At 36.6% G+C, this 12143-nt stretch overlaps 1 protein-coding gene across 1 annotated transcript in view; it reads left to right on the top strand.

The window, feature by feature from the left end:
• LOC128642097 (cytochrome P450 2K1-like) overlaps positions 1-12143 on the top strand; it is a 126634-nt gene that overhangs the window by 111143 nt on the left and 3348 nt on the right. The window contains exon 8 of the mRNA XM_053694755.1: positions 6193-6334. Coding sequence (XP_053550730.1) covers positions 6193-6334 — 142 coding nt within the window. The remainder of the gene's footprint in view (positions 1-6192; positions 6335-12143) is intronic.

The raw sequence follows: 12143 nt of genomic DNA, 5'->3' as shown, positions 1-12143 counted from the left end.
ATTAGTCTACCTAGTTGAAATAAATACAAAATTATGAAATAAAACCTAAGATAGCTACAATGTAACTATTAGTTATATTGTAGCTACCTTAGGTTTTATTTTACAGGTAAGTATTTAGTTCTAAATAGGAATTGTTTAGGTTATAATTGTAAGTTTTATTTAGATTTATTTGAATTATATTTAAGTTAGGGGGTGTTAGGGGTTAATATATTTATGTAGTGTTAGTGATGTGGGAGTGATGTGAACTTCAATCCGATTGGCTGATTAAATCAACCAATCAGATTTTTCCTACCCTAATTCCGATTGGCTGATAGAATCCTATCAGCCAATTGGAATTCGAGGGATGCCATCTTGGATTACGCCATTTAAAGGAACCTTCATTCGTCGTTATTCCGTCGGAAGAAGAGGATGGCTCCGCGTCGGCTGGATAGAAGATGGCTCTGCTCCGGAAGGATAAAGATAGAAGATGCCGTCTGGATGAAGATGTCTGCCAGTCCGGATGTCCTCTTCTGGCCGGATAGGATGAAGACTTCTGCCGGTCCGGATGTCCTCTTCTGTCCCAATGGTGGCCGGCTGGCTGAAGACGGATAAAGGTAGAGTGATCTTCAATGGGGTAGTGTTAGGTTTTTTTAAGGGGGGATCGGTGGGTTTTAGAGTAGGGGTGTGTGGGTGGTGGGTTGTAATGTTGGGGGGATTGTATTTTTTCTACAGGTAAAAGAGCTGATTACTTTTGGGGCAATGCCCAGCAAAAAGCCCTTTTAAGGGCTGGTAAAAGAGCTGATTACTTTGTAATTTAGTTTAGGGTAGGGAATTTTATTATTTTGGGGGGCTTTTTTATTTTATTAGGGGGCTTAGATTAGGTGTAATTAGATTAAAATTCTTGTAATATTTTTTTATTTTTTGTAATTTAGTGTTTTTTTGTATTATAGTTTAGTTTATTTAATTGTATTTTAGTTTAGATAATTGTAGTTAATTTATTTAATTAATTTATTGATAGTGTAGTGTTAGGTGTATTTGTAACTTAGGTTAGGATTTATTTTACAGGTAATTTTGTAATTATTTTAACTAAGTAGCTATTAAATAGTTAACTAACTATTTAATAGCTATTGTACCTAGTTAAAATAAATACAAAGTTGCCTGTAAAATAAATATAAATCCTAAAATAGCTACAATGTAACTATTAGTTATATTGTAGCTATATTAGGGTTTATTTTATAGGTAAGTATTTAGTTTTAAATAGGATTAATTTATTTAATTATAGTAATTTTAGTTTGTTTTATTTAAATTATATTTAAATTAGGGGGGTGTTAGGGTTAGACTTAGGTTTAGGGGTTAATAACTTTATTATAGTAGCAGCGACGTTGGGGCGGGAGATTAGGGGTTAATAATTGTAGGTAGCTGGCGGCGATGTTAGTTAGGGCAGATTAGGGGTTAATAAAATTTATTATAGTGTTTGCGAGGCGGGAGTGCGGGGGTTTAGGGGTTAATACATTTATTAAAGTGGCGGCGATGTCCGGTCGGCAGATTAGGGGTTAATAAGTTTAGTTAGGTGGCGGCGACGTGGGGGGGGGCAGATTAGGTGTTAATAAATATAATGTAGGTGTCGGCGATGTTAGGGACAGCAGATTAGGGGTTCATAGCTATAATGTAGGTGGCGGCGGTGTCCGGTCGGCAGATTAGGGGTTAAATAATTTTAGCACTGTAGTTAAGAGCTTTATCTTCCGGCGTTAGCCCATAAAATTCTTAACTACTGACTTTTTTATGCGGTAGGAGTCTTGGAGGTAGAGGCTGTACCGCTTACTTTCTCCAAGACTCGTAATAACAGCGTTAGGCAAATCCCATTAAAAAGATAGGATACGCAATTGACGTAAGGGGATTTGTGGTAGCCTCGAGTCGCGGAAAAAAAGTGAGCGGTACACCTGTACCTGCCAAACTCTAAATACCAGCGGGCGTTAAAAAGCAGCGTTAGGACCCCTTAACGCTGCTTTTTAAGGCTAACTCAGAACTCTAAATCTAGGTGTATCTTTCTACTACGTCCGTATTCCTATACAGTGAACGCACTTCAATCTTCTGTCTCATTTTTAGCAGCATTAGCAGTATATGGCAAAATGTATCTACACTAAAAGTTTTATTTAAATAGCCCCCAAAAATTGGCGTATAATGTCCCTTTAAGAGACACAAGAAATGCACAGACAGATATTAGTGGGTTGTGCGTCTACTGATCCTAATTGACTCATGGGTTGTCCTGCATAGGGTCTGCAATGCGTACAGCTCCGGAGTGGGATTTTACTTGTGTGTTTAAATAAACCCTTTGTAGGAGTAAAATACATAGTAAGTCTGAGTCACTTACACAAATATTATAGGCTCTAAGAAACAAGAGAGTCTTATTTTTGCAGTAAAGAGTCATTTTAACTAGAACGTTTATTATTATATCCTTGGCGTCTCTTATGGATTAGAATATATTAGAAAACAAAGCAAAAACAAAACACCCCCACACAAACTGCTATTCAAAGTTTTACATGTAGCCATGCAGATAGTATTTTTAAGGTTAAAGGGACACTAAACGCAAAAAAATGTCTTTCATGATTCAGATACAGCATGCAATTTTAAGCAACTTTCTCATTTACTTCTATTATCAATTTTTCTTCATTCTCTTACTATCTTTATTTAAAAAGCAGGAATGTGATACATAGGAGCCGGCCCATTTTTGGTTGAGAACCTGGGTTATGCTTGCTTATTGGTGGCTAAATGTCAGCCTCCAATACGCAAGCGCTATCCATGGTGCTGAACCTAAAATGGTCTGGCTGCTAATATTTCCATTCATGATTTTCAAATAAAGATAGCAAGAGAATGAAGAAAAAGTGATAATAGGAGTAAATTAGAAAGTTGCTTAAAATTGCTGCTCTATCTGAATCATTAAAGAAAAAATTTGCGTTTAGTGTCCCTTTAACCTTAAAAATACTATCTGCATGGCTACATGTAAAACTTTGAATAGCAGTTTGTGTGGGTGTTTTGTTTTTTGCTTTGTTTTCTAATATATTCTAATCCATAAGAGACGCCAAGGACATAATAATAAACGTTTGTAAGAATTCAATATAACTGCAAAATCTAGTTAAAATGACTCTTTACTGCAAAAATAAGACTCTCTTGTTTCTTAGAGCCTATAATATTTGTGTAAGTGACTCAGACTTACTATCGGCTAGATTACGAGTTTTGCGTTATGGCTCATAACGCTGCTTTTTCACTACCGCTGCTATTACGAGTCTTGTAGGTACAGCTGTACCGCACACTTTTTTAGCCGTCACGCAACGTAAATACCGCACCTTTCAAAAAGTCCTTTTTCAATGGGACTTCCATAGCGCCGGTATTACGAGTTTGCCTGTGCGGCCAAAAAGTGAGCGGTACAGCCTATAACTACAAGATCTGTACCGTCACCTGAAAGTCAGTAGTTATGGGTTTTACGTTACAGAGCTGTAACATAAAACTCATAACTAAAGTATTACAAAGTACACTAACATCCATAAACTACCTATTAACCCCTAAACCGAGGCCCTCCCACATCGCAAACACTAAAATAAAATTATTAACCCCTAATCTGCCGCTCCGGACATCGCAGCCACTATAATAAACATATTAACCCCTAAACTGCCATACTCCCACATCGCAAACACTAGTTAAATATTATTAACCCCTAATCTGCTGCCCCAATGTCGTCGCCACCTACATACACTTTTTAACCCCTAATCTGCTGTCCCAAACATAGCCGCAACCTACATTACTGTTATTAACCCTAATCTGCTGCCCCCAAAATCGCTGCCACCTAACTACACTTATTAACCCCTAATCTGCTGCCCCCAATGTCGCCGCCACCATACTAAAGTTATTAACCCTTAAACCTAACCCTAACGTAACCCTAACCCTAATACCCACTAACTTTAACATAATTTAAATAATTCCAAATAAAAATTACAATCAAATACCTAAATTATTCCTATTTAAAAATAAATACTTACCTTTAAAATAAAACCTAAGCTAGCTACAATATAACTATTAGTTACATTGTAGCTATCTTAGGTTTTATTTTTATTTCACAGGTAAATTTGTATTTATTTTAACTAGGTAGACTAGTTAGTGAATAGTTATTAACTATTTACTAACTACCTAGCTAAAATAAATACAAATTTACTTGTAAAATAAAACCTAACCTGAGTTACACTAACACCTAACATTACTCTAAAATTAAATAAATTAAAAAAATACATTTATTTAAATTACAAAAAATAATAAACACTAAATTACACAAAATAAAAAAGAAATTATCAAATATTTAAACTAATTACACCTAATCTAATAGCCCTATCAAAATAAAAAAGCCCCCCCAAAATAAAAAAAAAAAACCCTAGCCTACACTAAACTGCCAATGGCCCTTAAAAGGGCCTTTTGCGGGGCATTGCCCCAAAGAAATCAGCTCTTTTACCTGTAAAACAAAAATACAAACAACCCCCCAACAGTAAAACCCACCACCCACACAACCAACCCCCCAAATAAAAACCAACCTAAAAAACCTAAGCTCCCCATTGCCCTGAAAAGGGCATTTGGATGGGCATTGCCCTTAAAAGGGCATTTAGCTCTTTTACGGTGCCCAAAGTCCCTAATCTAAAAATAAAACCCACCCAATAAAACCTTAAAAAAAACTAACACTAACGCCCGAAGATCCACTTACAGTTTTTAAAGACCGGACATCCATCCTTATCCAGCCGGGAGAAGTCTTCATCCAAGCGGCAAGAAGTCCTCAACGAAGCCGGGAGAAGTCTTCATCCAAGCGGCAAGAAGTCATCCTCCAGGCAGGCAGAAGTCTTCATCCAGATGGCATCTTCTATCTTCATCCTTCCGACGCGGAGCGGCTCCATGTTCAAGACATCCGACGTGGAGCATCCTCTTCATACGGTCCCAGCCGTACACTGAAGGTTCCCTTTAAGGGACGTCATCCAAGATGGCGTCCCTTGAATTCCGATTGGCTGATAGAATTCTATCAGTCAATCGGAATTAAAGGGTAAAAAATCCTATTGGCTGATGCAATCATCCAATAGGATTGAGCTTTAATCCTATTGACTGATCCAATCAGCAAATAGGATTGAGCTTGCATTCTATTGGCTGATTGGAATATGTATTTTTTTAATAAAAATTATGCTAATTAGTGGGTCTGGGGCAACTCTATTCATGTGGAATTTCTAAATAATTGTAATGAAGACCATAATGTGCTAAGTAACATGATGTTATAGGAACAATAAACTCATATTGTAAATTGTAGTGTTTTCACTCCCCTAGAAAGTCTGTAGTGCATTCCATGGAATGTTATAAAGCAATTACTTGTAATTACCTGGTTCCAGCGCTTTGCTAGGGTCAGTGCCAGGAAGACAGGTCAGGTATAGTAATGCTTGAGTCTTCATACAAAATAACCAAACACTGAGTGAGAGACTGAAATGACCCTTTAACACCTCCGATTCAGGCTTGGTGCCAGAAACAATTCCAGGGTCACTTCAAATGGGAAAGCTACAAAAAGTGCTTAACATAGTGCACTCACTTCTATAAGGGCATATAAAATCTACATACACATCCCAGTGAGCCTGGTTGCTCTATGCCAACCCTCCCGTACCATGGCCCCCGGCCCTCACGACAGTTGCCTCTCCACTCCTAGCGCGCTTGATGACTCCAGCCCCCAGAACAGTGCAGTTTGCAGTGTAGAACACAGCCAGACGCCGGGTGAGTATAGTGAGGGCTTCTGCCATGCCCTGGGTCATGAAAAAATGTAGAACCCTAACCTTCCTATATGTTGCACTATGATTGGTTGATAGACACAGAAGCTGGTTTATATCTGTCTCTTATTGGCTCAACAAAATAAATAAAGATAAACAACATTCAATAGAGTTTTCAAGGGGTGTCTCCAGAACATGCAAAACAATGCATATATTTAAAACAAAAATAACCATTTTAACTGATTTTATGAATTTAATTTTGCATGCTGATCTTTTGTAATGCAGTGACTATTTCTGGGGCATAAATAAAAAAATACTTTAATGTCCCTTTAAAAAAATCTGGGTAAAATATTTACTTGCAAATACTTGATAATATAAATTTCTGCTACAGGAAAACTACAATGCTACAGTGTTATTAATGTTTTATGTCCTACAGGGCACTGAAGTCATTCCAATGCTCACTTCAGTTCTTTATGACAAAACCCAGTGGGAAACACCAGATAGATTTAATCCACATCATTTCCTGGATGCTAATGGGAAGTTTGCTAAACGGGATGCATTCATGCCTTTCTCTACAGGTAAAATGCATGTTATTTACTAATGGATTCTAAATACCTTTTGTTTGGTCTTAATACCACTGTATAACCATGTGCTCTAAATATTTCCCACATCTGCATTTTCTTGATAAAATCCCTGCTGTGAACATTCAAATTTCAAAAGGTAATGTATTAGCAAAAATGCTTCTAGTAAAAGTTACTACTGATTCAATGAGAAAGCTTTAGCCGTGCACAGGCATTTGGAGCATATCTGTATATGCCCTATTTGCCAATGTTTAAACAGTATTTACTCAGGGTTAAGGTAGTGCCAAATGGATGGGTGAATATGCTGATAGTGTAATTCGTTTGATAGAACAAATAGTCCTGTGGACTTTCGTTTTGGACAAATGTTAATAAGAATAAACATCTGTTAAAATTCGGTAATCGAATGTTATTTCCGGTTTTTGAATTTTACTTTCATTTTGGAATGTTCATAATTAGATCGAATATCCAGATTTAAAATTTTAAATGTTACATTCGATTTAATAAATACTATTCAAGAGATCAATAGTTCATATGGTAGCGAATTTAGTAAATAGAAACATAATAGATACAAATATATCAATTCAAATGTTTCTATTTCGAATAGTGCATAATTCAAATATTACATTTAAAGAGGACATTAGAAATACTATGACAAATATAACAATTTGAATTTTTCGAATTCTAATATTACATAATACAAATCAAATTTTTAGAAAATTTCTAATCAAATATTACATTTAAAGAAAGCATTAGAAATTAGACATGTGCATTTAGTTTCGTTCCGAATCGAAATTCAGACGAATTCGCCAAATTCCGAGATTCGAATCGATTTGAATTTTTGAATTACCCTAGCAACTAAACTAAACTAACAAATAAATCCAAATTAGTTCAGATTTATTTGTTACATTCAAATGGCCATGGACTAATCACAATTCAGTATAAAAGATAGAACAGTGAAAAAATTCCGTTTGTGTAACTTGGAACCATTTGAATCAACATAACACATACCGAACTTCCCAATTTACGAATCGAATCCAAAACAAATACATCCTAATTTATTCGAATCCGAATGTATCCGAATTCGAATCGATTCGAAACTCAAAAAAATCCAAATCGGTCAGAAACAAACCGAAACAAATTTTTCCGCTGTGCACATGTCTATTAGAAATACTATTGCATTAAACGTATGTTAGAATGTTGTACAAACATTCTAAATTCAATATGAACAAACTAATGTGTTTCAATTTCTTTCATTTTTCGAATGTTGCAAAACATTTGCCCATCCCTAGTGGTGCTGTGTATCATGTTGGTTATGACTCAATTTACATGATGCCACCACCTACTTTTTGAGCAGACAAGCTTTTTAAAATGCTGGTGTATGGATCATATCTAGATATGCTCCATATGCCAGTACACAGTAAAAGCTCTGACTAATTTAGTGAGAGCTTGTATTGGTACAAAGATTTTTCTATACAAAACTGTAATGCACTAATTTGTAATTCAATTTTGACTGCAATATCCCTTTAACTGTTGTTCTCTTTTGCCAGTATGGGTCATAAATTGCCATTTAAAGAGACATGAAAGTCAAAATTAAACTTTCATGATTCAGATAGAATTTACTAGTTTACTACTATTAATTAATAAAGTGCACCTGCATCACTTTTACACTTAAACAGCTTCTTCTTTTTTTAAAGCAACATGGTACAAAACTTTCAAGCACACATGCCCTTGTTCATGCCCGAATATTAAATCACTACAAACAGGAAAAAATATAAAATAAAATAGTATTCTACTGGTGTGAGGATTATTTTGTTTTATATATGTGTTGAAATGTTCATGCTCCAAAATGTACATAGGTGAAATTACCAGAAATGTTAAATCAATACAAAATCTAATATGATATGTGGAGATAAGCAAACCCTGGTATCAAGCCATTTTATTGAAAAAGGCCATAATATAAGCCAATTAATATGGAAAATAATTTAACCATGTTCAAGGGCGTAACTAGACCTTACTGTGCCCCAGAGCAAAAGCTGTGACAGGGCATCTCATTTGAACTGTGCCCTTTCTGGCTGTTTACAATCAGCAGAAGCTGAGCTGGCAACTCATAAAGAACATAGCTTGAGTGTGGTATAGATTCTCTTAACTCATACAGAACATAGCCTGAGTGTGGTATAGCTTCTCGTAACTCATAAACAACATAGCTTGAGTGTGGTATAGCTTCTCTTAACTCATAAATAACATAGCTTGAGTGTGGTATAGGTTCTCTTAAATCATAAAGAACATAGCTTGAGTGTGGTATAGCTTCTCTTAAATCATAAAGAACATAGCTTGAGTGTGGTATAGCTTCTCTTAACTCATACAGAACATAGCTTGAGTGTGGTATAGCATCTCTTAACTCATACAGAACATAGCTTGAGTGTGGTATAGCTTCTCTTAACTCATACAGAACATAGCTTGAGTGTGGTGTAGCTTCTCTTAACTCATACAGAACATAGCTTGAGTGTGGTGTAGCTTCTCTTAACTCATACAGAACATAGCTTGAGTGTGATATAGCTTCTCTTAACTCATACAGAACATAGCTTGAGTGTGGTGTATAGCTTCTCTTAAATCATACAGAACATAGCTTGAGTGTGGTATAGATTCTCTTAACTCATAAAGAACATAGCTTGAGTGTGGTATAGCTTCTCTTAACTCATAAAGAACATAGCTTGAGTGTAGTATAGATTATCTTAACTCATACAGAACATAGCTTGAGTGTGGTATAGATTCTCTTAACTCATACAGAACATAGCTTGAGTGTGGTATAGCTTCTCTTAACTCATACAGAACATAGCTTGAGTGTGGTATAGATTCTCTTAACTCATACAGAACATAGCTTGAGTGTGGTATAGCTTCTCTTAACTCATACAGAACATAGCTTGAGTGTGGTATAGCTTCTCTTAACTCATACAGAACATAGCTTGAGTGTGGTGTAGCTTCTCTTAACTCATACAGAACATAGCTTGAGTGTGGTATAGCTTCTCTTAAATCATACAGAACATAGCTTGAGTGTGGTATAGATTCTCTTAACTCATACAGAACATAGCTTGAGTGTGGTATAGCTTCTCTTAACTCATACAGAACATAGCTTGAGTGTGGTATAGCTTCTCTTAACTCATACAGAACATAGCTTGAGTGTGGTATAGCTTCTCTTAAATCATACAGAACATAGCTTGAGTGTGGTATAGATTCTCTTAACGCATAAAGAACATAGCTTGAGTGTGGTATAGCTTCCCTTATCTCATAAAGAACATAGCTTGAGTGTGGTATAGATTCTCTTAACTCATACAGAACATAGCTTGAATGTGGGGCCCCATCCGATATGCAGCGTCGCCCGCAAAAGCCAGCGACGTATATTTCACCCGTCGGACGTAGTTTTTTTACCCATAGACTAACATATAAAACACGCACAATTTGGTATCCAATATCCAGCGCAAGGCCTTACGTGGCGAAAATGGAGAACTCTTACTCCATTTTCACCTCATCATAAAATGCAGCCATAGCAGGCCTTGTGCTGAGTATTGGAGCACCGTAACTCCCTAAAATGCCTTCCATAAAAAACCTAACACCTAACGCATGCGCAATGTCTATCTACCTGTCAACCGCAATCTCTAATAAAGTGTATTAACCCCTAAACCAGCGCTCCCGGAGCCCACCGCCACCTACATTATATGTACTAACCCCTAAACCGCCGCTCCCGGACCCGCCGCCACCTACATTAAATATATTAACCTCTAATCTGACCCCCCTACACCGCCGCCACCTACATTAAATATATTAACCTCTAATCTGACCCCCCTACACCGCCGCCACCTACATTAAATATATTAACCTCTAAACCTAAGTCTAACCCTAATACCCCCCTAACTTAATTATTATTTAAATAAATATAAATAATATTACTATTATTAACTAAATTATTCCTATTTAAAACTAAATACTTACCTATAAAATAAACCTTAAGATAGCTACAATATAATTAATAATTACATTGTAGCTATTTTAGGGTTTATATTTATTTTACAGGCAACTTTGTATTTATTTTAACTAGGTACAATAGCTATTAAATAGTTAATAACTATTTAATAGCTACCTAGTTAAAATAATTACAAAATTACCTGTAAAATAAATCCTAACCTAAGTTACAAATACACCTAACACTACATTATCAATAAATTAATTAAATAAATTAACTACAATTATCTAAAATAAAATACAATTAAATAAACTAAACTATATTACAAAAAAACAAACACTAAATTACAAAAAATAAAAAAATATTACAAGAAGTTTAAACTAATTACACCTAATCTAAGCCCACTAATAAAATAAAAAAGCCCCCCAAAATAATAAAATTCCCTATCCTAAACTAAATTACAAATAGCCCTTAAAAGGGCCTTTTGCGGGGCATTGCCCCAAAGTAATCAGCTCTTTTACCTGTAAAAAAAAGAACAATCCCCCCCCCAACATTACAACCCACCTCCCACACACCCCTACTCTAAAACCCACTGATCCCCCCTTAAAAAAAACTAACAGTACCCCATTGAAGATCACCCTACCTTGAGCCGTCTTCACCCAGCCGGGCCAAAGTCTTCATCCGATGGGGCAGAAGGGGACATCCAGACCGGCAGAAGTCTTCATCCTATCAGGGCAGAAGAACATAGCTTGAGTGTGGTATAGCTTCTCTTAACTCATACAGAACATAGCTTGAGTGTGGTATAGCTTCTCTTAACTCATACAGAACATAGCTTGAGTGTGATATAGCTTATCTTAACTCATACAGAACATAGCTTGAGTGTGGTGTAGATTCTCTTAACTCATACAGAACATAGCTTCTCTTAACTCATACATAACATAGCTTGAGTGTGGTATAGCTTCTCTTAAATCATACAGAACATAGCTTGAGTGTGGTATAGCTTCTCTTAACTCATAAAGAACATAGCTTGACTGTGGTATAGCTTCCCTTAACTCATAAAGAACATAGCTTGAGTGTGGTATAGATTATCTTAACTCATACAGAACATAGCTTGAGTGTAGTATAGATTCTCTTAACTCATACAGAACATAGCTTGAGTGTGGTATAGCTTCTCTTAACTCATACAGAACATAGCTTGAGTGTGGTATAGCTTCTCTTAACTCATAAAGAACATAGCTTGAGTGTGGTATAGCTTCTATAGACTCACAGGGAACAGAGTTTAAGTGCCACAGAGGTTCTCCAGATTCTATGTGGATATTATCCTCATCTTCTTCCCCCCAACTTCTCTTCTGTGCTGTATTTTTCTGACTTTGGAACGTCTCCAGTGCATGTACATTTTTTTAAGCTTAACCGAGTCACACTGAAGAAGATACAACTTTGTAAACATCAGCATATCAAGATGCTTCCCTGCTAGTCCGTTTCATGATTTGGTTTCAATATTATTCTCTCTTGAAGTCTGCATTTTTTTAACGCATGGCCCTGTTCAGGTCAAACTTAGGGCTAGATTTATTAAAGCTGAGGCGTACAGGGGCGAGTATACGCGCCCCTGTACACCTCAGCTCGCCTGTGGCGGGGCGAAATTACCCATAGGTATTCGCCATTGCACACGAGCGCAATTTTGCGCTTGCGTGCAATCCCGCCTCCTGCCCGCGCACAGCCAATCACGCGCGGGCAGGAGCTGTCAATCTCCTCGGTCTGACTAGACCGAGGAGATTGAATTTCGCCACATTAGAGGTGGCGAAGAGGTTAGGGAAGCGGCGGTCTGGTGACCGCTGCTTGATAAATAAT

Source organism: Bombina bombina, chromosome 11, assembly GCF_027579735.1.
Source record: "Bombina bombina isolate aBomBom1 chromosome 11, aBomBom1.pri, whole genome shotgun sequence".
Taxonomy (NCBI): Eukaryota; Metazoa; Chordata; class Amphibia; order Anura; family Bombinatoridae; genus Bombina; species Bombina bombina.
The sequence above is the reverse complement of the archived record's forward strand: the minus strand, read 5'-3'. Positions and strand labels throughout refer to the sequence as shown.